This window comes from Colletotrichum paranaense, assembly GCF_030867605.1.
Source record: "Colletotrichum paranaense strain IMI 384185 chromosome Unknown Scaffold_6.1, whole genome shotgun sequence".
In the NCBI taxonomy this organism is placed as follows: domain Eukaryota; kingdom Fungi; phylum Ascomycota; class Sordariomycetes; order Glomerellales; family Glomerellaceae; genus Colletotrichum; species Colletotrichum paranaense.
Window position 1 is genome coordinate 477,688 of NW_026848964.1, and position 27,676 is coordinate 505,363.

Genomic DNA, 27,676 nt, shown 5'->3' on the forward strand with positions numbered 1-27,676 from the left:
TCATGTTGAAACCGGTATCGTCAGGCACGCATCCGCTTGAGTAGTTCTGAGTGCATGCAGGTGGTTAATTAGACGGAAGCTTGGGAGCTTGGAGGTCCACGATTGCGGTTGCGGAGTGCAGCATTGGCTGAGTTCCGCGGTCGGTGTCGGTGCTGGTGTCGGTGTGTCGTGACCCCAAGCTGGCGGGAAGCTGGGGAAGCTATGCGTAAGGTGGTAAGGTGGTAAGGTAAGGTACGAAGTACATCGTGGACAGCTTCACCCCCCGAGCTACACAGCTGACGAGGGTGGCATTTTTTTTGCACATCACGGGACGAAATGTTGCGACACGGGAATCTAAAATTGAAAAACATGGGGGAATGTTGGGGCCCTTGGCGGGTGGAGGGTCCGGTAGCCGGGGTAGCCGGGGGGGGACGAGGGACGAAGCCGGGCGACGATGCTTCAGCTGGGGGGAGGGAAGGCACGAACGGTACGAGACAACAGGTACCTCCCTTTGGAGGCAGGAGGGCAGGAGGCATCGTCAGGAACAGCAGGAACGGCAGGCACTCACTGGTGCTGACGGCAGGAGGCAGGAGCAGAAAGTGCGAAAAAGTGCAGGTGCGAGGTGCAAGTGCAACCGCCAACCGGAAGGAACCACGAGGCGGAAGACTTGGGGTCAGCTTCCCCGGTGTCTTACCCCCTGCTCCCGTCACCGGCTGGCCCTCCACGCCTTCCTATGGAAGCCCAAGCCTCCCATCCTGGCATCCCCCGACAAGAAAAACATGACTGGAAAAAAAAAAAGCAAGGTGAAGAAGGTGAGGTGAGGCCCCAAGGTGAGAACAGGTGAGCAGCCACAGCCTTCCCCGTGTCCCAAACAGGACTAGCCTCTCCTCAACTCCCGACCGAACATTTCTATTTTCAATGCAGCCGTCAGCCATCCAATTTACACACAGATTTGATCCAGATTTCCAAAGTGAATCAATATTGGATCCCACATTATTGTTCTAGGTAGGCCCCCTCAAATTTTTGACACTTTCGACACTTTCCGTGTACGTTGCTTGTTTCCTCCGTGAGTCGTGACAACATCCCGTCCCCCGTGGCCAATCTCGATTCCCTTTCCATCTCTTGACTCACCTTCATCTCTCACTCCCTTCCATTCTGCGCCAACTTCCCTGTACCCTCGTGCTACCTATGGTGTTACGGTGCTTCACTGCAACTTTTAACCTGGAGTAACCTGTGGCTGCTGCCGCTACTGCTGCACTCCCACCACCCACGTCAATTCGTCTCACCGTGGCCTGCGTTGCATTCTTAACCCCCCCGACCTGGCCTGGTGCTCTCACCTGACCAGATCCAATTAATCGGTCCCTGGCCGAATGTCACCCTGACGCCAAAAAAAATTCCGTCTCCCCCCCAAACTTGGGGTTCACTTTACTCAAACTCCGCGACCATCCCACGCTCCCACGCCCTCTCCCGCGCTCTCAATCAACAGCCTGCAGTTACCCGAGTCTCCGACCCCTCGGCCGACATCGCTCTCTACGGTTAGCCTCCAAGAATTCAATCAACCTTGGAGCCGAATCCAGACCTGGAACGCAACTCGCCTCGCCTCGCCTCGCCTCACACACCGCTCTCTCACCTGGCCGCTGCGGCGCCGTCCAGTATCATCGCCCCGCGGTGCATTGCCAGCAGCACCTGGAACCACCACAACTGACGCCGAAGTTCACCAACAATAGCACAGGCGTTCAAGCATCGCCCAAGCCTGGCCTGGCCTGTCACCCATACCTATCCTTCTCTCTCCCTCCGGTGTTCGCCCTGTGGTCCGACACCCATCTATCTGGACAAACTCAGTCACAGACCCAACCCCGACCGCCCCGGCACACGCTCAAACCCGAGTCCACGTATGCGCCCATAAGCAAAAGACGAGTCTAGACTGCCCGGCGGCCAGCACAAGCACTGAGTCTCGAGTCTGCACCGCTCTCTCTCGTCCCTCCATCCCAAAACACGTCGCAGAACAACATGTCCTGACTTCGTCTACCGTCCCCTGCCGAGTCATGCCCGTCCAGTCCAAGCCCATCCCCGCCCTCTACACGGTGTACATCCTCCGTTCCACCGTACGCCACGCGTCTCTCTACATCGGCTCGACGCCCAACCCCCCGCGCCGTCTGAAGCAGCACAATGGCGAGGCCCGCGGCGGCGCTGTTCGCACTTCTCGTCTAAGCCTACGGCCCTGGGAGATGGTGGGGCTGGTATCCGGCTTCCCGGGCATGGTTGCTGCTCTAAAGTTTGAGTATGATCTCCGTCCCGTTCACGATCCACCTTGACCTTGAGGCTGTTTCCCTCTTATCATGCTTCCAAGCATGCTCTCAAGCAAGGTGCTCTGCTTCAGATGATGTTTCCCCGCTCCTCCTCCCCACCACCCCCCTAGCTTGCACATGCTCAGGTTCTCCTGCATGTCTAGATTTTGCATATTGCACCATTTCGATTTGATTTGATTTGATTTGATATCACGTTCTGTATCAACATCAACCTTCTCAACCATACGCTGACAAAGAACAACAGATGGGCGTTGACGAACCCACATTTGTCTCTGCATATACCCTCCACGTCTCGCATCACCGTCTCAAACGGAGTAAAGAAGAATGGACGTCCCCGCCGACCTCGTGCTAGCCTCTCCTCGATATTGTCCAATCTACAGCTCCTGCTAGGAGTACCGAGCTTCCGTCGGTGGCCGCTTACACTACACTTCTTTGCAAAGGATGTACACAAAGCATGGGTTTCCTCCTCTACCAAGTCAACCGAGCCTCTGCGAAACACCCTCAACATAGTCACCGACTTCGGCCCCGACCCCGCCGCATCTTCAGACGACGTCGCTTGGGGCATCCATGCCTTGCCTGTGGACTACACGCACATGAAGCCATACATTGAAAAAGCACAGTCCGTCATCGCCTTTGAAAGAGAGGGCAGCTGTGTAGTCTGCAAAGAGGCACTACCTCACGGTCAGGGATTACACGCCGTGTGTCCAAACGAGTCCTGTGAGGCTGTTGGGCATCTTTCATGCTGGAGTCGTCATATGCTCCACCATGAAGAGGATCGAGAAGTGGTCGTCCCTATTCAGGGCCGTTGTCCACAATGTGGGGGCCACATTCAGTGGGTCGATATGATGAAAGAATTGTCACTACGGGAAAGGGGTGCGAAAGAAGTCGAGGCTCTTTTGAAAGTGAAGAAGAGGCGAACGAAGACTTGATAAGATCCACGTGGGTCTCTGTGTCAATCACGGATCTGCAAGATCCATCTGCGAGATAACATCTTTTCGGCCCACAAAGCCTGTTTCTCCCAAATGCTGCGAGTCAGCCTGGGTCTCTACGAACCAGACGGCCAGCGTCGAATTTTTCGCATTGTCGTCATACCAGTGGAGTTCTACATTTGCGGTAATATCGAACCGTTTTCACATCTCGGCTACTGTCGATTCGGAGTGTTGAGAGCATTCCTTGGGGCTCTGAGGGTTGGTCTAGAAGCGATTCTGCATGCAAATACGTTTGCCCAATTCTGCAAGCTCAATGAAAGCTTGGAGTGTTGGGTATCTCCGCAGGCTTGCCTTGACTCTTGCGTACGCCGCGTTCTGGCTAAAGTCTAACGTTCGGGAAACCCACCCCAACAGTGCTGGAACGCACCGTTGAGGTTGGTTCGGGAAAGTTGACCATCCAGACTACGCCCAAGGCGATGCACATAGCCGGATGCAAATAGCTTCGGGCGGTGCATGAACGCGGATAATCCAGCATCGTTTCTCGGCATGTCTGGCTCGAGAAAAGGTCAGACACTGAGCTGGCGCGAGGCTGGTGACGGCCTGGGGATCTGCGACACCGGTAGACTCTGACGCCACCATCGAAGACACCGCGACCAGCTCCCGAGAGCTGCGGCCGCAACCATGGGCCTGATGGGCAACAAAGGGGTCGACTAGCTCACAGTCCTGTTTTCCATGGCATGGCCTAAATTGCCAATCTGGCCCGAGAGCAACCACGCCGAGGCCCTAGTAGCTGTGATATTCTCGTTATCCGACTTGGCTCTGGCGGGATAGTAGTGCATAGATGTCTGTACCATGAAATTGAAATCGGATTACGTCTTACCTATGAGCTCTTTGCGTGCTTCCGTATTGCATATAGATATGGTTCGATTGAATGTGATCTACAAGAAACCTGCTCAACCCGTAGCCAAATTGTATCTCAGTCTCACTGTTTGTGAAACCATATCGGTCTTGAACCACCATTACAGGTCGAATAACGAGATTGAATTGTCGTGTCCGAGGTCAGTCTTGTAAGTTTACTTTGATGTCTCCGTAATTTACAGACTTGGTCGATGCTGGGTCTACACTCCTGCGAAACCGGAACTGTGAGAGTACGCCAGGAATCGTGCTCACATCAGTAAGAGCCGTGAGCTACTTTGAGCTCTCCCTCATCAACTCCATGACTGGCTAGCAATCCTGTGAAGCTCTGTGCGAGGCCTCGCCATGCCAAAATTAAAGAGAATGTGCCATTATTGTCAGTATGTATGCTTGACTGCGTACGACGTGTTCTCATGGGATCGAGCGAGCGAGCTACAGGGCATGGTATTTCTGGTCTGTCTATAGAGAGAGAGAGAGAGAGAGAGAGAGAGAGAGAGAGAGAGAGAGAGAGGAACTGGGAACCCAGAGTCGAAAGTCCGACGATGCCCAAGTGGTTTCGTACTAAATCATTGCCGGACTACGATGCTCTAGTAATCATCTCTCCGAGTTGAACCGTGACACCATCTCATCGATAGAAAGAGATATGCACAAGAAATTTGCAATGACAATGGCTGATCTTGGTGATGTCCCCTGAATCTTTCTGCTTTTCAAGAGAAGAGCCCCTTGGACTCTAGAATAAAAGGTGGGAAATCTCCTGAGGAGGCGTTGGCCTCATAAAGCTCATCCCACTTTCGTAGATGTACACGGGTTGGTACACGTCCACCTTACGAAGTAGAAGCTCACTGTCCTCGCAGCAAACTAGGCTCCATATGCCCGCTCCACCTCTGAGCTGTGAAGGAACCTCTTAAGGAAGGAGGGGTGTTGTCTACGTAGTCGGTAGACCTTAAAGCCATGTCCGACAGGCATGTCTCCTAGACTTTAGAGAATTTGGGAGTATAGGGGTGATTCTCGTCTGTGGCCATTGCTTCTTTGAGTTTGGAAAGAAGCTGAAGAGGTACAGTCAGAAGCAGATGAAGCAGCTCGAAGAGAAGACGTTAGATGGGACCGCAATCCCGACACAGACTTATCTCTCCGAAACCGAATCTCGCTCTCCGTTTCAACGAAGCATATGACATCTTAAGCGAAGCAGTGTCTTGTAGATATGAGCTGCTCAGTCCCGGGCCACAAGCCCAAGGAACGCCAACTGCATAAGATACACGGTCCAGCTCTCCGAATGATTGATATAGACCCAGGCGACTGAGTACAGAGAACATCAGTCGTCTCGGTATGAGCCAGGAGGCTCTTCTTGCCATCGTGGACGATTCCGAATATGCTGTTCAAACGAACCACCCCAATTAAATGAACGTAACAGTGGTTTCAAAGAGAACCCCGTGAGCATAGGTACAGATTGTGAGCTTCAAGGTGCAAGCCCACCATGAATTCAAGCTCCAGGCTATGTCTTGCGGAAGTTGTTGAATGTAGAGCGGCATCTGGCCAATCTCATAGGCAATAATCACTTGTAGTTTTGTGTGTTGTTTCCCGTGAGCCATTTCGCTCAAGACGAAGAGAACTCACAAAGGCCAATGTCAATTGTGTCTCCAGCATACTACTTTCCGTGTCTAGGTACACCACCAGCCATCACGAGTGCCTATATCGCAACATTGCAATGTCTCGTACCTTTAAACTCTGGTTTTCATATGAAACTTCATGTTGATGTCCAGTTGTCTGTTCCAGTTGCAGTAAATATCTGCATCTAAATCATTAATAAAGGGGCATTTGGCAATGACATGGAGAACAAGCAGACCAGTTCAGTATTTTCAGGCAGAAACGTGAATTATTTAGGTATGCGAAAATCACTGTCAGCCTGATCTTATCGATCTGACCTACGGATAATAGCTACTCCATCTGGATTGCGCCTACTTTATTTTAGATGCAGGAAAGAGGTGGTTTACATGAGCATAATTATGATGATCAACCGAGGGAAGTATAATCAGTTTCTCTGAATGTTGGTATCTAGCAGTCCTTGCTGGCCGATAGTTAATGATACTCAGAACAGGTTGAGAGGAACTTTTCTTTCTTTCTTGCTCGCGTATGTTGGAAACTTCAACATGATTTCTGTGCAGTGTCTTAACAATGCTGGGGGTAGTAACCCTCTAGACTCTTTTCATAATTGTATGAATGGCCGAAGAGGATCTGCCTCAGAGATAGATGGCGGGTCTGCTGTAGGTCTCATCATCACCTCTGGCTTGATATTCACCCGTGATCAACGTTTTCTACTGAGCTGACTGGTCATTCTTGATGGAGTCACAAATGGGAGCCTTCTAAACAATCTCCAATAGGCGTGCCACGGATCAAGGAACTAGACAGACAATCTTGGCGGGACTTGTTCAATCATCTTCTTGATACAATTATGTTGGTAATGTGAAAAGAATATTCAATCTATTCTGCCAAAGCTGACGGGATCACGAGATTCTCTTTAAAATTAGTCTTTGACGTCACCTAAGCGTGCAAAGCGACTTCCATCTCCTTTATCCATCTCATTTCTCATTATCATCATGCTTAAGACTCGAGGTTCGCGCAAGTTCGTTGTGATTTCTGCCTGTCATTCTCTACTTTCTCAACGAGCCCTGATATGAGATTTTATTTCTGAGAAAGGTACACGACGTGAGCTCAACTTAAACTACATTTCGTGAAGATATCATTCTGGTGATAATCAGTCGTGATATCAGGAGTTGGCAGATGACTAAGCCGTGGTGGTCGTCAAATTTCGTGCAGGTCATCTGAGGAAAGAACAAAGGAGAAAAAAAAATCAATCAGAAAATGCTAAAACTGAGTCGCCCGTCCAGCGCCCGCCCCCGCAAGCAGGGATGAACCTCGCCCTTGAACCGATCTGGGACGTCAGGGTGGGTTTCTCCAACGTCATACTGTCGTGATTGGCTCGCTAAGCGATTGATATTGGCGTCCCCCTGTTGAGTCAGCGCGCGATATCAGATGTTGGTTTCTTGTGCATGGGAAAAGAGTGGGCGTGTAGCAAAGTCTCGTGGTCCGTGGCACTGTATCCTTTTGCCTCAGACCCAGGCAAGCCAGGCATTCATTCACCTTAGCCAGGGCATGCCGTCCTGGCAGGGCAGAGTTTAGGCGTTTAGACGCAACACTGAAATGCAGCAGTGGCAAAACTGTCACAGGCTGGACAATCGGAGACAAAATGGTGCAAATTCGGTAAGGCAATATGACTTCTCGAGGAATCCCATGTACAGAATTCCGTACTGCCAAGTGTAGCCTCGAAATGCCATCCGAAGCACGTAAGGCTCGGATGTCGGAATGACAGCGCTGGCGATGCATCAACGCCTCGCATGCATCCTTCTGGTCTAGATGACAATGCGCCAATCACTGGAGACATGTCGGACGGCGATTGAGGGATGGCCCTATTACGAATGTTCGGTCGATGATCGAGAGCAATTCCAGGCTTTGCACTTAGCCCTGGGCGATGCGGAGGTTTTGCGGCCGTGCACTCCAAACCAAACGATTCATGGGCCGGCATTTGCGACGTCTTCGGGCACTGCTGCGATTAATTGTGTGCGAGCGCGCGCGAGTGTGTGTGTGTATGTGTGTCTGATGTCGCATGTCGACCGACTTGGATGTCAGGATTGGGGGCCATGTACCAGTGTACCTGAGGACGGTCGGACCACAATGTACCTCGGACTAAAGACCGTAAAATGACACCAGGGCAAGTGCATCCTACTCTCTTCCGCCCGTCATCAAAGGGAAGCAGGAGGCTTAGCCGGGGAACTAATGGATCGCTCCCTTTGAAGGATAAAGTCATATTGGCCGTCAAGTAATGCCAGCCGAGCATCCAGATCAACAGAGTCGTTTGGTTTGATCTTGGTTGACTGTTACTAGCATGGTCCTGGTATGGATTCGAGGGGTCGTCAGGAACAGACGGTGATATTGGTAGACAGACAGTCTTCTGTGGTTAGGCCAGGATGCTTGTCAGCTCAGGCTTCTGTTGGTTAGGGAGGGAGAGCGACTCCGTGGACGTCATGGAAGAGGCACCCGAGGAAGTACCGTGTACTTCCAGTGGGTGGCCGACGTCCAGTTCGGACCCACTTGTAGTGGGATTTTGCACCGACAGACGTGAGCTGTCCCTTCCGTTCCGCCCTTGGTCACCCTCGCACCTGCCGTTCGACGGTCGTCCTTCTTCCTCAAGTTGAGGTACCTTGGCAGGACCCGTGGAACTTCCGTCCCCGTCGGTGCCTGCCTGTCGCACCCTCTGCGCTTTCCTCTCTTAGCTCTCACCAGATGCATGTATTTTCCTCAATTTCTGCTGTTGGTTTAGACTTTTGCAGAGGTACCTTATTGAGCAGATAAAGTAGTCAGAATATTGAAAAAAAAGAAGACAATAAAAAACACAAGCTCTCGTTATTTCAATCGCTACTGCGATCGCTACACTACGGGTGCGATGCCGATGCATGTTGTCCACGTCCCATGTCCACTCCCACACTTTGCATCGCACCTGCCTTGCAAGTTGCCGCGCCTGGCCTTGCCATTTTCTTCTTGGACGCACCGGCACAGCACATTTACTTCAGGTCCCATTTCCGCCCATTTTCGCCCACCCCAAGTTCAGTTACCTCCAGGTACGGAGTAGGTAGGTACCTCGAACCCAAACCTGCCCGTGCATCTTTCCTCCCACGTTGCCGGCCATCTCCATCTCTTCTAAGATAGGTACTCGCTTTTCCCCGTTCATTCGGTTCTTTCCCTTCTGCGTCCACTTCCATGTCCGTCCACCCGGCCCGCCGTTCAGTTCCTATCCACACTGCACCTTCCCTTCCCCTTCCCTCACCTTTATCCACACTTCCCACTTCACATCGTTTCCTCCCCCCGAACCCCAGCTTCCCTCCTACATCTCATTCTCATGACTCGGATCCTCTCCTAATCCGGTCATCAAAAGGTGCTGAAGACTCTCGCTCGTAACATATCGCTTGTGTGCCATCACCATTCAATCTTCCATTGTATGCAACCACACATGGTAGGTACCAAACGCCTCCCCCAAACCCCAGCTTCTTTGCTTGTCGCCGCTAGGTACCCCGTTGGTCACCCGCATCTTTAGCCTTTAGCTTTTCCACCGCACCATTATATCTGACATATCCCGCTCACCCCCCAGATCATACTCTCCCTCGCAACCGATCTCTTTCTGATGCGCTTTATCCAGTGACGACTCTCGAAGCAACAAATTCGTCGATCAATCGAACCGCGTCTATATTCTCACCGGTGAAAACCAACCTCTAGGATCTGTCATGCGACAATATCCATAGCCCTCCCGTCTACATCCGCTCGCATGATCTCTCACGGAATCCACCGTCTACCCGAATACCTGTGACTGCGACAGAACCGAAAACCGTCGATCGTTCTTCACCTCAACCCGCCATTGTGCCTGTTCCACAGGTCTATCGGCAATCCCTATCTGCAGTATGGTGTCTGCACCTACAGCCGGCGGCACCGCTGCCAACGGCACGGGAAGCGGGAATGCGAGCTCGCGAGGCTCTCCAGCCATCGGCTCGAACACAGCCTCGGCCAAATCCAAGGCCGCCCAGGTCAACTCCAACGGCTACCACCCGACGAACCCTCAGGTTCCTCTCAGCTCGATGCGAAGCACTCCTCTAGAACTCACCTCGGTCGAACGACGGGGCCAACCGACAGCGATCAAGGAGCCGGTCAAGAAGAAGTCGCGCCCTCATGGCCTTGAGGATGCGCCCACATACTGCCCGACGGAGGAGGAGTGGAAGGACCCGATGGAGTACATCAAGAAAATCTCCCCGGAAGCTAGGAACTACGGATTGTGCAAGATCATTCCGCCCGACTCTTGGAACCCGGACTTTGCGATTGATACAGAGGTTCGTCTTCATTTTTTGCACCCGAGAGGACCTGCTCAGATGCTGTTGCGATGCCTAGTCGCGAAGCTGCCAGCCAGCCAGCTCGATTGCGAGCCGAACTCATGCTGACCAAGAACTGTGCAGAGATTCCATTTCAGAACCCGTAAACAGGAGTTGAACTCGGTCGAAGGAAGTCAGTCACGCGTGCCCGCCTTGTGTTTTTTGTAGGGAGGCAATGCTAATTATACTAGGCACCCGGGCAAACATTTCGTACTTGGACGCGTTGGCCAAGTTCCACAAGCAGCAGGGCAGTAACCTGCATCGTCTTCCGTATGTGGACAAGAAGCCTCTCGACTTGTACCGTCTGAAGAAGGCCGTTGAGGCTCGTGGCGGCTTTGACAAGGTCTGCAAACTGAAGAAGTGGGCCGAGATCGGTCGTGACTTGGGATACAGCGGCAAGATAATGTCCTCACTGTCCACCTCATTGAAGAACTCATACCAGCGATGGCTTTGCCCATACGAGGAGTATTTGAGGCTCGCCAAGCCCGGAGTGCACCAGCAACTCGAGTACGAGAATGGAGGACCCTACACCCCAAGCCCAGCGGTCACTCCGATGAAACGATCCAACGTCAATACTCCATCGAGCGCCCGAGGCGACTCGCCGGCCCGCCACGCGTCAGATGCCCTGCAAGCAAGCATCAGTGGCCTCAAAAAGGAGGCTGACCGAGATACTCCTATGGCCGATGCACCCCCGACACCCGCGCCCGCGCCCGCCCCTGTCACCTCGGGCTTCAAGGCCATCAACACGGGTGGCTTTACTGCGGTAAATTCCGGCTTCAAGAGTGTCAATCGACCTGCTCCTCAGGCTCAGCAGGATGAGGTGGCTAGTACTCCGCCTCCGAAATCGTTCAGTCCAGCCAACTCGGCAAAGAACACGCCCGACTATCGGCCTTCAAATCTCGGTCCAGCCGCTCTCAAACGGCAAATCAGTTGTGAAAGCCTCGATCTTGCAAAGAAGGATTCTGGAACAGACAAGGACGACGGAGACGGTGGAAATAGCAGACGGAGTAAGCGTCTGAAGAAAGGTGAGTTCTTCCCCTCATTGCCCACAAGTACCGGCCAGCACCATCGTTCCATGTTGGTGGCTGCGTTGCCAGCTGTACTTGACCATCACGGCGGGCTCCGCATGCAGCGATGAACCACATGCATGGAATTTACAAGGATTCCATTGGCTTCAAAGACTCTTTTCCCCAATTGAGCGAGGCAACCGTTGGATTCTGCTACCAGCTGTACGATGATTGGCTGTTATCCACATGCTAATACATTGACTTGCAGATACTGTGCCTACCGTGGCAGGATCTCACATGTCTCTGTTCCGTCCTTCCGTGCCCAGAATTCCCCGAGATGAGGCCTTGGCTCCTGGCGAGGTAAGCTACGAGGCATCATTGCGTTCTCTTTTCCAATACACTGACTTGAAGCAGAAATGTGAGCAGTGTGGCAAGGCGGAAGAAGCCGGTGCCCTAATCGTCTGCGAGTCCTGTGACCACGCATACCATGGGACCTGTCTCGATCCTCCCCCTAAGCACAAGCCCGACTCCGAATGGAACTGCCCGAGATGTCTGGTCGGTGACGGACAGTACGGATTCGAGGAGGGCGGCTTGTATTCCTTGAAACAATTCCAGCAGAAGGCGGCCGATTTCAAGCAGGGCTATTTTGAGAAGAAGATGCCCTTCGACCCCGTTCTCAACTGCCATCGCCCAGTCACGGAGGAAGACGTCGAGACTGAGTTCTGGCGTCTCGTTGCCGACATTGAGGAGACTGTGGAGGTCGAGTATGGTGCCGACATTCATTGCACAACTCACGGCTCCGGCTTTCCAACCGTCGAGAGACATCCCAACAATCCTTATTCGACCGACCCCTGGAATCTCAACCTGCTCCCTCTCCACCCTGAAAGTCTGTTCAGGCACATCAAGTCAGACATCTCTGGCATGACCGTGCCGTGGGTGTACGTTGGCATGATCTTCTCGACTTTCTGCTGGCACAACGAAGACCACTATGCCTACTCTGCCAACTACCAGCACTTTGGCGCAACCAAGACTTGGTATGGTATTCCGGGCGAGGACGCCGAGAAGTTCGAGGCCGCGATGCGTGAAGCCGTTCCTGAGCTCTTTGAGACTCAGCCTGACCTTTTGTTCCAACTGGTCACCCTTTTGACCCCGGAGCAGCTGAAAAAGGCTGGCGTCAGGGTTTATGCACTCGATCAGCGCGCGGGTCAGTTTGTTATCACCTTCCCCCAGGCTTACCACGCCGGCTTCAACCATGGTTTCAACTTTAACGAGGCTGTCAACTTTGCCCCTTGTGACTGGGAACCCTTCGGGCTGGGCGGTGTGGAGAGACTGCAAGTATTCAGGAGACAGCCATGTTTCTCGCACGACGAGTTGTTGTGGACCGCCGCCGAAGGTACGACAAACAGCGGCTTGACGATCCAAACGGCAAAATGGCTTGCGCCCGCTCTCGAACGCATCAAGAAACGAGAGTTCGCGCACCGGACCGAGTTCGTGGCAAAGCACCTCGAGCCACAGCTGCACGATTGTGCGTTGGCTGGCAAAGAAGACACCTCCTGCCCTCTGAAGTTTGAAATTGACGATACGGACGTGCCCGAAGAGGAGTATCAATGCTCGTTTTGCAAAGCCTTTACGTACCTCTCTAGATTCAAGTGCCTCAAGTCCGGCAAAATTCTTTGCCTGGCACACGCGGGTTATCAGCCATGCTGCGAGTCAACCGAGCACCAGCGCTTCCACGGCGAAGGACATGCTGTCATCTACAGACAGTCCGAGGAGGACATTGAAGCAACATACGGCAAGGTTCTCGAAAAGGCGCGTACGCCAGAGGCCTGGGAAGAGAAGTACGACAAGCTCCTGGAAGAAGAGGCCACGCCTTCTCTTAAGACTCTTCGGAATCTCCTACACGAGGGTGAGAAAATACCCCATGACCTACCCTCGCTCCCTTTGCTTCGGGAATTTGTCGATCGGTGCAACGAGTGGGTGGAGGAGGCCACCAACTACACGATCCGGAAGCAGCAAAACAGGCGCAAGAGCGAAAAGTCCATTCACAACCGAAAGAACTCGCTGGACCAAAAGGAACGCGATGCGCGCAATGTTTCCAACGTGTACCGTCTTATCAATGAGGCGGAGCAAATAGGATTTGACTGCCCTGAGATCACCCAGCTGAGGGAGCGGGTCGAGGCTATCGAGGCCTTCCGAAAGAATGCCGCTAAAGCGCTGGAACAGATCCACCTCGCCGAGCTCTCCGAAATCGAAGACCTACTTGAGGAGGGCCGGACTTTCAATGTCGACACGCCAGAAGTCGACCGACTCTCGCGAGTCCTTGAACAACTCAAGTGGGGCGAGAAGGCTCGTAACAACCGAAACAGCCTCATGTCACTCAACGAGGTGCGCGAGCTCATCGAAGAAGGAAAGAGATTGGACATTGCTCCATACAACGATCATCTCGTCTACTACATTGAACAGATGACTGCTGGTCAACAATGGGAGAAGAAGGCTAGAGAGTTGATTATCGCAGAGGTCATCCATTACCCACAGCTGGAGGCCTTATCGGTGCAGGTCCAGGCCAATTTCCTACCGGTCACTGCGGAAACACTGAACGCTGTCGACCAGATTCTTTACAAGCAGAGGGAGGCACACCGTCAGATCATGGACTTGACTGAAAGATCACGAGACCGGGACATTCGCAATCGACCCAAGTATGCAGAGGTGGCTGAGATCATGCGCCGACTCGACGAGCTGAATTCGAAACCCAATGGGACTTTGGACCTCGAGCGGGAGCAGAAACGTCACGAGGACTGGATGCGAGAGGGTAAGAAGCTGTTTGGCAAAACCAACGCACCGCTCCATATTCTCAAGAGCCACATGGACTACGTGTTGGAACGCAATCAAGACTGCTTTGACATTGTCAATGACAAGCCTCGCATGCCTGCCGAACCTGCATCGAGGGAAGCCAGTCCCGACCAAAAGGTGCACCGTTGGGAGGACCCTCGGTTCCGCGAGGTGTTTTGCATTTGCCGAAAGGTGGAGGCTGGCATGATGATTGAGTGTGAGCTCTGTCATGAATGGTATGTTTTGATGTGGCCTTCTAAGATCCACTCAATTAACTAACGTCGCTAGGTACCACGGCAAATGTCTGAAGATTGCTCGCGGCAAGGTCAAGGACGAAGACAAGTACACGTGCCCCATTTGCGATTGGCGGGTTAAGATTCCGCGAGATGCAGCGCGACCCAAGATCGAAGAGCTTATTGCTTGGTCTGATAAGATTCCCAGCCTCCCTTTCCAGCCCGAGGAGGAGGAGGTCCTTACCAAGATCATCGACAATGCTCAGGACTTCAGAAACCACATCACCGGCTACTGCAATCCTGTGGTCTCCACTGAGTCTGAGGCGGACACCCAGCGCTTTTACTTGCGGAAGATTGAAGGCGCTGAAATCTTGCTTGCCTACGAGACCAACTTCTTCAGGCAAGAGTTGCACAAGTGGTGCCCTGTTGCACCAAACGCACCACCGGTTCTTGAGGTCTCCAAGAGTACTCGGAAGCCGCGACCGACCAAGCTTCAAAAGCTTTTGGCGCAGTTTGGGGTGGACGATGCAGAAGACCTCCCAGAGAACATGAAGGCCAAGGCTGCCAGCTTGAAGCGGAAGGCTCAGAATGCCGAAGCCGCCGCTGCCGCCGCTGCAGCAGCGGCTGCCACTTCTGCGTCTGGCGCAACTGTGCTGCCACCTGGCCTTCAACATGGCCACAGTCGGAAGTCGGAACAATCGTCTGCAACGCCTCCTTCTACCTCCCACGGCAATGTGGGCCGTCAATCCATTGGAAGCAATCATGATCCCATGGACATTGACAGTGCTCCGACACTTCACCCAGGCCTCTTCATGTCTAATGGTGCACCGGGCCCCCAGCTTGTCGGCGGCAACTCTTCGATGTCTCTTGAAGAACGCCTCCTCCAGGGTCAAGAAGATGGGCTTAACCTGCACACCGAGGCTGGAAGGAATCACGCCCTTGACATACTGCGCCGGACAGAAGTTGGCCGTAAGAGGGCAGTAGAGATGTTCGGTCCCGACGTGTTCAAAGGGGACGTTGGCATGCTCAACGGCAGGGATGTTGCGCCCCATTCACAAGAAGATGAGCGAGTCGTGAACAAGATGTTTGACGACCTTACAAACCAAGATGATGACGAAGTCAAGAGGAAGCAGGAGACCTTTGATGGCCCCATCACAGCGGAGAGCCTTGAAAGTGAGCGAAACGGCATGGATGCATTGCTCGACGGCGACTAGGACTTCTGGCCTGCTCCACCCTGCTTCAGCTTCTGAACTCTTCATTGGTGACAAAGACTATTGAAACCAAAGGCTTGGAGTTTTATTTCTTATGTCTTGGCGTTTGTGGACACGCTCTTGGAGCCCCTGTGAAGGAGGGGAAAGTATCGAATGGGTGGACTGTATAATCAGGTGTCCGGAGATCAAGGCATACCACTTTGCATTAGATGGAAATGGGCGTTTGCGAGTGTGCCAGATGCATCACTCAATTTCAGTTATCGTTCGTAATGGTGTATCGCATTGTCAAAGAAAAGTTAGTGACGAATGGAAAAAGTACTAGTAGTTTGTTTCTTTTGGACTCCAATGGTACAATCAATGTGCGCCGTATGAGTTTATTTGTCAAGTATCTGAGTTTTCCAGTTGCCCAGGCCTGACGATGCATGGTGTGTGTTTTCTTGTCAGCCCGAGAAAACGACTCCTTAACACTCTAAGCGATAGGAAATCCGCAATCACGAGGCAACTTGACGTGTTCCAATTGAGTTTGGCAGAGGGTCCCTTTGTGGTTTGGCAAAAACGCTTCAAATTTTGACATAATTATATAACCTTTCCTAGATCCCATTCATGATATTTCATACGACACGTTTTCTTCCAGAGGGCTTTCCTTACAAGCCAAGAGCCTTGGCAATGGCCTTGCCGACGCCGTGAGCGGAGGCCGGGTTCTGACCAGTAATGACGATGCCGTCCACGACTACCTTTTCGCCCCAGGGTTCGGCGGCGAGCTCGTACTTGCCGCCGTTCTTTTTGAGGCGGTCCTCGAGCATGAAGTTCATCTCGGGGGTGAAGCCGGCCTGGTCCTCCTCGGTGTTAGAGAAGCCGGTGACGGTCTTGCCGGCGACGAGGTAGGTGCCGTCGTTGAGCTTGGCGTTGACGATGGCGGCGGGGCCGTGGCAGACTGAGGCGACGGGCTTGTTTTGGGCAGCGAACTCGGCGATGAGGGCGTGAGAGGTTGCGTCGAAGGCGAGGTCGTACATGGGGCCGTGGCCACCGGGGTAGAACTGGTTGAGGTGTAAGCTGTTGGTTCCCAGGTAAAATTGTATTGAGGGGGAAACATACAATAGCGTCAAACTCGGAAGCGCGGCCGACAAAGTTGGAGAGCTTCTCGGTGTTTTCCCAGATGGCCTTGTGGTTCTCGAGGAAGTTCTTGGAGGAGGGGTCGCTGGCGAACATCTCGACAGAGGCCTGGTCGAGGGGCGCGACACCGCCCTTGGGAGAGGCGAATGTCATCTCGACGCCGGCCTCCTTGAGAACATCGAACGGGTGGGCGAGCTCGGGCTGGTTAGACAGTTAGCTCACCGGAACTTGACGTGGAAAGACCAGTGGTTGATGGAAACGTACCAAGTACCAGCCGATGGGCTTGCCAGACTTCTCAGTCTTGTCGACGGAGGTGAGAACGATGAGAACCTTGGGAGCCATTGTGTATGATGTTGTGTGTGTGTATGAAAGGCAAGAGAGTTGATGAAAGAGTTATTTGATTTGGTTTGAGAGGGTATCTTGGGTATCAAAGTTGAGTGTACTGAGTTTCTATTCCAAACAGTTTATTCGCGCGGGGCATCTAGCTCTTTTGTAGTTTCGTCGCATCCCCATCATACACATGGGTAGCTCCATCGACGGTCTGGCCATCATGGTAATCATCTTCAGGCCATGACCCCACAATTGGGAAACAAGCAGCTTGTCCGAGATGCCATTGAGCTTATCCCCCTAGCACGAAGCGGAATGTGCTGGCTAAGGTGCGGAAAGGGGGGAGGGAGTGCATGAAGAGCTTCATCCCGCCAATTGGTCAGGTTGACGTCACGGCAGTGATGGTTTTCTCTGAGTGCTGCCCCTGGCATATGCTTCGCCCTCTTCAAAGCAGAATGATGACTGAGTGACATGTGTCGGGGTTGAAATTCAGGCCTGGCAGCGTGTACCTTTGGCTCTTGGTATGACTCGCTCATGTCTGTAAGCTGGCAGTGAAAGAGAGAGACTATAACCCCGCGCCAACAAATTCTTCACAGCGGTCCCACGGAAAGAACTCCACAGCTTCTTTTTCGAAGAAGTGCGGCGTACGCCCGCGGTATGTCTGTCAATCAGAGTGTTTACGCCGGGGTGACAAAGCAATGCGGGCGAATAAACTCTCCGGCTGCTTCCATGCCTTGCCAGAAGGGGCATCCGAGCATTCTGGAGGGGGGTCAAGGGTCTGGGGTTAGCATGTTGCAAACACGACGAGCCGAGTGGATGGATCGGTCAGAGCGAGTGGGGTTTGAACAAGTTTGACGAAGAAGATCGTCTCTTTTGATCAAGTTGGCCCTCGTTGCATGGTGGAAATTGGAATTGGCAAGTTGATCGAAGGCATGGCTTACTAAGAGTCTAATAAAAAAGTCTTAATGCCGATGGGCCGAGTCGCTGTAACGCCGATGAATGTATCTCGTACCGCTGCGTGGAGAGGAGGCAAGAGCCAAGATGCGCCCCTCCCCACCGGCGTTGATGCCCTTTCCGGCACAGATTCGCCGGACCATCGGCCAACTTGGCATGAACATCACGGAACCCAACGGCACAGTGACACGAGTGATAGCACCGCCATTTTCCTTGTCGGTTTTCCCAGTGTTTCCACGGCGGTATGGGACCATCGGAAGTGGATCACCTACTCGACGGCCTCGGCTCGAATCCACAAGGCCAGACGGCATGACGGATAGCACTTCGGGAGTGCCGCGGTATGCGTGTATCGCGCGCACACTTCTTCACATACCTGAGGATACCAAGACTTTAACCAATACTCTAAAGGTGTGGTAAAGGTCGTGTTTGCAGCTAGGTTTTTGGTTGGCTTGGTTTCACACATCACTATCAAACGCCCATTCTTCAGCCAAGGTAGTTCTTACATGAGACGAACGGAACATGAATCGTGTTTGCATGATAGGCTGAGCAACTGCCCCAACGTCTTGGACGACAGCTGTCGCGGCAAGTTATTAACAGCAACTCTTTTTCTTCTTCGACTCCGCAACATGGCGGAGTTTCGATGCGATGCGAGAACGAGATGAGCTTCAACACGATATGATGCATGTCCCCCATACGGATACTCTAATTCGCAACGGATTTGAGGACATTTCTTCTTCCGCCTCCTCAGAGACCTGAAGACTACCCTGAAAACAGACACTGTCTCTTCAGACGGCCGACCGTCCCGGTTCCTGGGGTTTCTGCCCCCAAACCGACATACTACATCCATCATCGTCAGCGCAAGTAGCAGATAACCATCAAACGCGAAGAAAGGACTCACGTCGTGATATACGCGTGGATATTCTTATCCGCCATATCCTTCCTCACATCCATCAGCAACATCTCGGCGTCCTCTCGAGTCCAGCCCAGAACCTGGCAAAAGATCTTCATCGTGATACCCTGCACCCCCTCAAGGTTATTCGTCATCTGCATGGCGCCCAAAATCTTTTGGTTCCTCCCCTTCGCCCAAGGCGACGCCGGTACCGCGAACCTCTTCTGCTCAACGTTATGGAACCCCACGTCCGTCATGTGCCGCGCGTACTCAAGGGCAGAGAGCGCGTCCCGCCCGGCCTTGCGGATCCCCTCGAGGAGGTGATCGTTCCACCGCCGCAGCGCCGTGCCCTCGAGCGACCCGTCCACGGCCTTGAAGTCGATGACGGTCTCTTGGAACTCGACCCAGCCGCCTGGGTTGAGGTTCTCGTAGATCTGCCCAAAGAGTTTAGGAAGGTCAAAGATGGAGGTGCACATATACCGGCCGTGGACGTAGTCGAATTTCTGGCTAAACGCCCACTCGTCCTCGGCGTCGTCGATTTCGAAATGGCAGTTCGCCGGCACGTATTCCGGCTGGATGGGGCTCAGGTCCGTGCCGAGGACCTCCGATGCCGGGTACCTGTCGGCGAACTCGATGGCCCAGATGCCGGTGCCTGTGCCGATGTCGAGGACGCGGTGGGGGTTGGAGACGGGGGCGAGGCCGAGCTTGTCGTTGAAGATGCGCAGGGCGATGGCGTGTTGGAGGTCTAGGCGGCTTTGCTCTTGCTCGGGGGTGTGTTAGTTTCACTCACGGGCTTGGCAGTATCGCATGTAAGGGGACTTCGCAAACCTCATCGTTGGGGAGGAAGTATTCTGCGGGCGAGGTGTCAGTAAGCAGGCTTCCAAAAGGTAACTTTCTGCATGCGGTCGCGCAGACTTACTTCCTTCTTTATATGCGTGATACGTCCTGCCAAACTCTTCCACGAAGCGATACACGCTCGATGCCACCGAGGCGGACGAAGAGGCGCGGCCAGGATCAATTCCCATGGCCGAGTCGGCGTCGCTGATGTCTGTGTCGATGCTTAGCGACACAGAAGTGCTGCTGTCAATGTGCGACGCATTGAGCTCGTCGAGCGCGCTCGACGTCAGTCTGCTGGATCGATCATCGTCAACCGTCGATTGCACCGTTCGGAGGCTGCCTTGCTTTTCGTTGGGTTCGTTGGATCTCTCTGCCGGCGGCTCATGCCTCTCATCTGTTCCGCTTGAAACTTCCATTATCACTTATATCAATGACTACAGATGTTGCAAGTCGCGACACTTCTGAATGCGAGGCTGAGCTAAACAAAAATGTCGCAAGCGCAGAGCGAGCCTGACCCCCATACCCAAAAGCTGACCTTTTCCGGTGTCTATTCGACCATGGCGTCAGATTCCCTTATCTGGCAGTGTCTGTCTGGTTTCCTCCAATTCCAGCCGAGGGGTTCTGCTGGTACCGAATCCGCTAAGAGGTCAAACCCCCGCGAGACTCATCTTAGCGGCGAGTGAGCCCGGCGAATCAACATCCGAGACATCAAGTCACCATTGTCTAGATGATGACGCTAGACTCGATAGTCACTCTTGCAGGTTGGGGAATTCCTGCTGAGCTGCTGCTTCTGTTCAGGCGCATGACGTTCATTTTGCCGATGCCGATGCGGGACAAATGTGAGGATCTGCCTGCATGAAGGGCGTTGTGAATTTCTTGTGTTACCAATCGTCGGAACTTGCTGCACTTACATGGAATTTCTGGAACTTCGGTAGGTATGGGGAAAGTAAATCACATGTTAATACCATCCCTACTTACAACTGCTCACACGTATGGATCTTGAAGGGAACAGGACAAGGGCAATTAGCTGACTTGGTTGACTGAACTTATCCCCAAATACGGCACCACAGTAATTACAACACCTAGAAAGGCATGGGCAACTTCGGAACATACGCTTCCTCAAGATACCTCACCTCCTCCTCAGTCAGCTTAACCTTTGAAGCGCCCACAGCCTGATCAATCCTTTCCTTGGTCTCCAAACCGCAAATGGGCATGCACCCCTTTGAAATAAGCCACGCCTGCGCAACCTGCGCCATACTCACGCCTTCCTTCTCCGCCAGCTCCTCGACGCGCCCGACAATGGCCTTATCGGCGCCGTTCTCCGCGCCGCGGAACAGCATCTGCAAAAAGGGGTCCTTTTGCTCGCGCGGGTCCGAACGGTCGGTCCACGCGTGCGTGAGGACGCCGGCGGCGAGGGGCGACCAGGGGAAGAGGCCGACGCCGGTGGCGTTGCAGTAGGCATTCATCTCGCGCTCTTCTTCACGGTAGAGGAGGTTGTAGAGGCCTTGCATTGAAATGAATTGGTGCCAGCCGTTGCGGGCTGCTACGTTTTGGAGCATTTGGAATTCCCAGGCGGCCATCTGCTGATTGTTAGTAACTGGAAGGAACAGTGAGAGAAGCGTCCTTGTCGAAGACTCACTGAGCTGGCGCCAATGTAGCGGACCTTGCCACTCTCAATAACATCGTGAAGGGCCTTCATAATCTCCTCGGGGGGCACGTCGCGATCCATCCTGTGGATCTGGAGCACGTCAATGTAGGTGCCGAGACGCTCAACACTACGTTCCACGGCCTCGAAGATGTGCTTTCTGGATAGGCCGACCTGGTTCACGCGGGGCCCCTCGTTGCTGGTCAAGTTGGCCGGGTCGATGGGCCCCTTGTTCTCGTCGACGAACTGGAAGCATTTGGACATGACGACGAGCTTGGAGCGCGGGATGTTGTACTCCTTGATGGCGGCGCCAACGATTTCCTCGGAGCGGCCATTGGAGTACGTGTCGGCCACGTCCCAGGTGTTGATGCCGCGGTCAAAGGCGTATTTGAGAATGGGGAGGGCCTCATCCTTGTCGAGAAGCCAGGGCTGCCAGTTCTTGTCGCCGAAGCTCATGCAGCCGAGGATGATTTGGGAGACTTTGAGGCCGGATTTGCCCACGCTATTGAGAATGTTAGAGACAGTTGCTTAGGGCAGTTGGAACATGTGGAGAGCCTACCGCACATATTTCATAGATTCCATGGTGGAAGCAAGCTAGATATTGATGTGCAGAGTAACGTGAACGATAGAGGAAGGCGATCAGAACAAGCTCTTGAGCGCGTAAGAGGTTGTAAGAGGGTGTGAGTGTTATGAATGCTGGAGTTAGAGAAGGGATTCTCATCATGGTCTAGCAAGCCCTTTATACTTATCAGTCCAACACAGAGCCCCAAGAGGAAGATAATCGAATACACCAAAAAACCAACCCTCTCGTCGACTTACACGTTCGCTCTCGGCATCACAGCATGGGTGTTGCCCGCATCTCCGGGCCCGGGCACCGGCTCTGGACCCATAAAATAATCCAATTGCATTAGCGCCGTTCCGCTCTTTGTCATGACACGGCGCAGTTACAAGAATCGGGGGAACATGGAGTTAGGGGAGTTGGCTGACTCTCGGCGAGTTTTGGTCAATCATCTCACAAACTGTTATACCGGAGGCACCTTACGACAAGTCATAATGTCTGACTTCGTTAGGCCTGGAAGCTATGATATCGCCGAGCCAGCAATACTAAGGCGAGGCATATCCCCATCCAGGATCACAGACAGTGCCAAGAACGCCAGAGATACGGGATGAGTGTTTGTATTGAACAGGTACGCAAGGCTTGCAAAGTCTGCAATGCCGAACTCGACATGTGAAGTCAATAAGCTTGGTCGTCTTCTGGCTGACTTGATGAAGCCAGAGACGAGCAATAGTGGTGTAAATCCTTCCACAACCATCCTGATAGCGTTCAGTCAACCCTTGATCAATATATTCATAAATATGAGTCAGGCACTCTACGAAGCAGGATCGGTGAGTATTACGCAAGAAAATATACATTTCTACTAAATAGGCACTACCTGATTTGAAAAGTAATGGAAGAGTTACATATCTGCATGCTTCTGTAAGGTAGAACTTGCTGACTGCACCTTCCGTTGCCGATTCCTGTTGGCCCCACACCGAGGATCTCATCTTCCACCGTGCAGTGGGCTGAATCTGCGCTGCGGCGTCCCGAGCTCATCCCCTAGCTTAGCCGTGCCCCGTCCTACCCCAAGTTTCCATCACTCAGCCTCGTCTTCTTCTTCCTCCACCACAAGCATCTTCGTCGTCGCGTTCACCATTTGAACTTATATACCACCGGCGCGATGGCGCAACAGGACGCGCCAAAGCTCCTCTGGAACCCAGACAATGTCAAAGACGTCGCAGAGTCCGTCGGAATTCCCAACCTTAACGACGATGCATTGCGCTGCCTGACGCAAGATGTCGAGTATCGAATCGGACAAGTCCTCGTCGAGGCGCTGCGCTTCATGCGTGCTTCCCGTCGCACCACTTTGACCGTCAACGACATTAGCACTGCGCTCAAGGCCCTCAATATTGAGCCTCTCTACGGATACGACTCGACGCGTCCATTGCGATATGGCGAGGCTAGCTTGGGACCCGGGCAACCGCTCTTTTACCTCGAAGACGAGGAGGTCGACTTTGAGAAGCTCATCAACGCTCCTCTGCCCAAAGTGCCGCGTGATATGAGCTTTACGGGTATGTTACTTCGTCTTCTTTAGTTTGTCTCCAATGTATCGTCTGCTAACTGCTGTATTTCCAGCACACTGGCTCGCCATCGAGGGCGTCCAACCCTCCATCCCGCAGAACCCCACCACGGCCGAATCACGAAGTCAAGAACTCGTACCAAAGGGCCAGGGTGCTAACCCTGCTCTCGCTGCCCTCGCCGGCAACGACAATCTCTCCTTCCGTCCCGCCGTGAAGCACGTCGTATCCAAGGAACTCATCCTCTACTTCGAAAAGGTTCAAAACGCCGTCCTTGATGACAATCCCGACGAAGAGGTGGTGCGCCTTCGTCAGGCGGCCCTCGAATCCGTTCGCGACGATCCGGGTCTGCACCAGCTGATCCCTTACTTCATAAACTTCGTCGCGAACCAGGTCACCCACCGTCTCGACGACGTCTTCACACTTCGCCAGGCCATGGAGCTTACGGCCGCCCTCATCGCAAACACCAAGCTCTACCTTGACCCCTACGCCAACTCCATCGCCTCCCCTGTGCTCACGTGCATCCTTAGCCGTAAAATCGGTGCCGAGGATGGTGCGGACGCCATGCGTGAGCAATACCAGCTTAGGGAATTCTCCGCGTCGCTCCTTGGCCAGATTGCGCGCAAGTACGCCGCCTCGAATAATCTGCTACGGCCCAAGTTGGTGCGCACATGCTTGAAGTTCTTCATGGACCCCGATAAGCCGCCCTCGACGCACTTTGGTGCCATCACGGGCGTTGCCTCCGCTGGTGGCCCCGAGGCGGTGCGGGTTTTGGTCCTCAAATGCCTGAGGGCCTACAACGATAACATTCTGCAGCCCCTCAAGGACAAGGGCGAGAGCATCGAGTTTGAGATGCTCGTCGGTGGAATTCTCAAGGCCATTGCTACAATGATTGAGGACGACAGAACAACCGTCAATGGCATAAACGGAAGCGCCAATAGCTATGCTGCTGAACTCAACGAGTTCATCGGGCCCATCCTCGGAGAGCGGCTGAATAGTCTAGGCAACCGGAGACTGATCAAACACGTCTTGGATGCTAGGAATATCGAGTAGCAGTCCGGCTAGTGGTGACGATCTTTGGAAGGCGTAACGGCGTTTGGATCAGGCATGGCAAAACATGGTTTTAGGGAGGCATACCACATAAATTGAGACCCTTGGCGTCTGGCAGTTAACCTATGATTTATTCACTGTCCCTCGAATGATGCCTGTGTTTTGTAGTTCGTAAGAGAGGCTGACGATGATGTTAATTTGATCCACTCTGCTGATACCATTCTGTCCCGGCGCGAATCTTGCCCTGAACGTGGATACAAGCTTGATATGCTCTTCCATTTATGATGTCCACGAGGAAAGAGAGTTTACAGCCAACACTCAGTGAACGACTACATAGAATGGTTGGAACAATTGATTAACATGCTTGTTACTCAAGGGAATTCGTTTTACAGCTTTCAGTCTATACAATCCCTCTCGCTTTAAGCTTAGGGAGGCCGAACGCCTAGCAATTTCCAGGCGCCAACCAATAAAACTCCAGGTTACCCCCCAAATCTCCCATCACTCTTCGTCTTCCTCTCGTCCCCCTTCAGTCCTTATGACCAGCCGTCGTCTCCTTGCCGCGTCCCTGTACCCGATTACCACGTGCCACCACATGTACTGATCCTCTTGGCGCTCCCTGACCCCCAACTTCCTTCTCAATTTACCACGCAAAGGCGAGGCCGACAGCCGCGACGAGCGAGCTGGACCAGATAACCCAGCCCCACTTGACGATCTCAGGCTTGGCGAAGCCGAGAGCAAAATCGTAGGTCAAGTGGCGGATGCCGTTGAAGAAGTGGAAGGTGAAGGGCCAGGCGACAAGGAACTTAAGGCCGCCCTTCGCGGCGAGCGGGAGGGCGCCGAAAGCAGCGATGAGGGATTGGCTCTCGACGTGCCATCCGAGGAGGGGCGCGACGAGGTAGGTGCCAAAGTAGACGTAGAAGGCGGCTGAGAGACCGCCGCCGGTGATACGGGTCCAAATGGAGGCGCCGAACCAGGTCTGCTCCATCTTGTAGATTGTCAGGTGCGGGGAGATGGGGCGGCTGAGGCGCTGCTTTGCGAGGAGCTCGAGGCCATCTTGGGGGGTGAGCTTGGTGGTTGCGACGGGACTGTGACGATGGTAGATCATGTTAGGATTTGATACTGGTTTATCGAGTGTCTGGGTGTTTGACTCGTTTGTGAGGGAATAGTCGGAAGCATGTGCTTCAAAGGCAAAGGGGAGACGTGGGAAGGCCAATTGCGTACCGAGACTGGCTCGTCGACATGCTTTGTGAAGCAACGATCTTGGGGATCTGCTGGTTGAAGAAAACGGAGGGCTTCGCTGCCGCTATCGATTGCATCTCTCGTCAGCCTTCCATTGTCCTCTGATCCATTCGGGGCATCGATGATGTAAACGAACCTCGGCGCATGGCCGACACGCCCACCCTTTGCGCAATCATTGTGTCGGTATAAAGCGTGATTACTTGGTGATCGGTACGATTTCGATATCGGGGAGGGCGCGTAGGGAATTCGGCCGCAGGCGGAGGGGATTCGAGTCGTCGGGGGTTTGAGGGTGTTGATGTCAAGCTCCTTGCACCAAAGAAGAATAAATTGGAGACTCTGCACCTTGGATCGCTGGACTCTCCGATTGAAGCGAAGCACGGGAATCCCCTCGGCTTTTCGGCTACCCGTTGACCAATCAGCGCAGACCACTTCCTAAGCTTTCGTGACCACGTGATCTTGGCCGCAAAGGGACAGGAACCTCGCTGGGCGCTGACCGGAAAAAAGCTTAGACGAGAACCTCAGGGTAAGGACAGGACCCACTGGGCCATCATTAGCTAAGCACCACCTCCCGCACAGACCAGCCTGGAAAATTCTCTCGTGGCACACAAAACCGCGTCGACCTTGCGCGTGTTTTCCTCTCTCTTTTCTCTTTTCCTCTCCTCAGATAGCAACGGCCGCCCGCCGCAGCATAACTAATGGTGGCCTTCACTCCCTTGGGAGAGAATGGTTCACCCATGAAAGGCGCTGCTGGTAAAACCCTTGGGTTGTGGGTGGTTGGAGAGTAATACTGGGATTGGATCCTTCGTTGATCTCGGGTTCTGGTTTGCACCGTCTAGAAACCGTTTCATTTATAGGCATCTACACACTGTTGTCCTTGACGTGATGTATGTTTCTGTGGTCTTGTGAGGGCATGCCGTACGCGCTTGTCTTCCTTAATTGAGTTCAGCGGTGTTGAATTGGTCCTTTTTGACAGCAGCTCCTGCTCGGGGCTTCATTATCGTCGATTTCAATGAGGTCAATCTACCCTTGTACTGCTGAAGCAGACAAGTGCGCCTGCCTCACGATGTCAGGAAGGCTTTCGTACCTCCAAGGACCAGACGCTACCGATCTCGATGTCGTTAGAGACATGCTGCAGGTGCCGTTCCGCGTTGCCACCCACCAGAGGGCATGCTAAGCAAAAAGCAAAAACGTGAAGCTATCGATCATCAGTCTGGCTACAAGTTAGTGGTCTCGACATATTTGATTTCGTTGGATGTCTTCATTGTCTACAGGCATTGGAGTAAGCCCAGATTGAGCAAGGACTAAGTCTTTAAAGAGGTTCCTGTGCTATCATTGGTAATGACTACCTTCCTCATGTTATGTCTTTCCGGTTGTTTCAACTTCACGTTAAGACCCCCCCATTTCTGATCTCGGTGAAATATGGATGCTCATTGACATGTAGGACCGTCGGTCTCGGACTTTTTCCAGGTAGGGACACTACCAAGTCGTAGTGGCAGTTCCGTCAGCCTCACATCTTTGGCCAGTAGCTTAAGCCAGGAGTTCATAAGAATAAGCTTCCAGGGACGATGGTCTAACTGAGTTTGCGGCCCGCGTTGGCTCTATATGGGCTTTACATCAACCTACATCCAGACGATATGTGACTGAGCCACTACAGTTGCGGCCTGTGCAACTTCCCTTCGCTTGGGGCTTCATCCAATTCTTCCAAGTATTTGATAGTGGTTAATACGCTACACTGAGTGATCAATCGTGTTGACTTGCGGCATGAGTAGTGGTTGTTCTATCGGCAGTGCCGGGGATGGCGCCGCGCAACCGGTAACGCGGACAATAAGGTTTGGGTCTATGGAGATGCCTACGTCTTACATCAATCTCTGATCAAGGTCAGGAGTAATGATGAACTGTGCGAAACAGAGCGAACTTCAGGGAATACGATATTTAGCCGTTTTTGGTACCGTGAGCGAGTCAGAGCGACCAGCTGGACCACAGACGCAAAGACTCTGGTGCAGTCAATTGATGGGTCGCGTTACCAGATTTCGGCAACTTACGCCGTGCGGTGGCAGCTAGTACTCTGCTGTAGGTACAGACCATTCCAGCGGACCCTACAACTGATCCCCTGATCGCTCCTTGTC

The 27,676-nt window shown here is 53.2% G+C and overlaps 9 protein-coding genes across 9 annotated transcripts; 4 read left to right on the forward strand and 5 right to left on the reverse strand.

Annotated features, from left to right (window-relative positions):
• Positions 1–2,024: 2,024 nt before the first annotated feature.
• Positions 2,025–3,217, forward strand: CPAR01_07776 (GIY-YIG catalytic domain-containing protein; the record flags this gene model as incomplete). The annotated part of the gene is made up of 2 exons (XM_060492045.1): positions 2,025–2,260; positions 2,533–3,217. 2 exons carry the CDS (start codon positions 2,025–2,027, stop codon positions 3,215–3,217), a joined length of 921 nt encoding a protein of 306 aa, XP_060348415.1.
• Positions 3,218–8,656: 5,439 nt separating this feature from the next.
• CPAR01_07777 (uncharacterized protein) lies at positions 8,657–9,104 on the forward strand (the record flags this gene model as incomplete). The annotated part of the gene is made up of 2 exons (XM_060492046.1): positions 8,657–8,805; positions 8,894–9,104. 2 exons carry the CDS (start codon positions 8,657–8,659, stop codon positions 9,102–9,104), a joined length of 360 nt encoding a protein of 119 aa, XP_060348416.1.
• Positions 9,105–9,639: 535 nt separating this feature from the next.
• On the forward strand, positions 9,640–15,384 carry CPAR01_07778 (PLU-1-like protein; the record flags this gene model as incomplete). Its single annotated transcript, XM_060492047.1, has 6 exons — positions 9,640–10,062; positions 10,186–10,234; positions 10,293–11,126; positions 11,377–11,468; positions 11,523–14,173; positions 14,226–15,384. 6 exons carry the CDS (start codon positions 9,640–9,642, stop codon positions 15,382–15,384), a joined length of 5,208 nt encoding a protein of 1,735 aa, XP_060348417.1.
• Positions 15,385–16,025: 641 nt separating this feature from the next.
• On the reverse strand, positions 16,026–16,836 carry CPAR01_07779 (DJ-1/PfpI family protein; the record flags this gene model as incomplete). Its single annotated transcript, XM_060492048.1, has 3 exons — positions 16,026–16,418; positions 16,477–16,695; positions 16,759–16,836. The coding sequence occupies 3 exons, from the start codon at positions 16,834–16,836 to the stop codon at positions 16,026–16,028; spliced, it is 690 nt and encodes a 229-aa protein (XP_060348418.1).
• Positions 16,837–17,310: 474 nt separating this feature from the next.
• CPAR01_07780 (uncharacterized protein) lies at positions 17,311–17,571 on the reverse strand (the record flags this gene model as incomplete). Its single annotated transcript, XM_060492049.1, has 1 exon — positions 17,311–17,571. One exon carries the CDS (start codon positions 17,569–17,571, stop codon positions 17,311–17,313), a length of 261 nt encoding a protein of 86 aa, XP_060348419.1.
• Positions 17,572–18,669: 1,098 nt separating this feature from the next.
• CPAR01_07781 (methyltransferase domain-containing protein) lies at positions 18,670–19,917 on the reverse strand (the record flags this gene model as incomplete). The annotated part of the gene is made up of 3 exons (XM_060492050.1): positions 18,670–19,428; positions 19,493–19,515; positions 19,584–19,917. The coding sequence occupies 3 exons, from the start codon at positions 19,915–19,917 to the stop codon at positions 18,670–18,672; spliced, it is 1,116 nt and encodes a 371-aa protein (XP_060348420.1).
• A 666-nt stretch (positions 19,918–20,583) lies between these two features.
• Positions 20,584–21,728, reverse strand: CPAR01_07782 (uncharacterized protein; the record flags this gene model as incomplete). Its single annotated transcript, XM_060492051.1, has 3 exons — positions 20,584–21,081; positions 21,141–21,648; positions 21,706–21,728. The coding sequence occupies 3 exons, from the start codon at positions 21,726–21,728 to the stop codon at positions 20,584–20,586; spliced, it is 1,029 nt and encodes a 342-aa protein (XP_060348421.1).
• Positions 21,729–22,864: 1,136 nt separating this feature from the next.
• Positions 22,865–24,314, forward strand: CPAR01_07783 (TATA box binding protein associated factor; the record flags this gene model as incomplete). The annotated part of the gene is made up of 2 exons (XM_060492052.1): positions 22,865–23,255; positions 23,320–24,314. The coding sequence occupies 2 exons, from the start codon at positions 22,865–22,867 to the stop codon at positions 24,312–24,314; spliced, it is 1,386 nt and encodes a 461-aa protein (XP_060348422.1).
• A 637-nt stretch (positions 24,315–24,951) lies between these two features.
• CPAR01_07784 (succinate dehydrogenase cytochrome b subunit) lies at positions 24,952–25,726 on the reverse strand (the record flags this gene model as incomplete). Its single annotated transcript, XM_060492053.1, has 3 exons — positions 24,952–25,396; positions 25,533–25,614; positions 25,687–25,726. The coding sequence occupies 3 exons, from the start codon at positions 25,724–25,726 to the stop codon at positions 24,952–24,954; spliced, it is 567 nt and encodes a 188-aa protein (XP_060348423.1).
• Between the last annotated feature and the right edge of the window lie 1,950 nt (positions 25,727–27,676).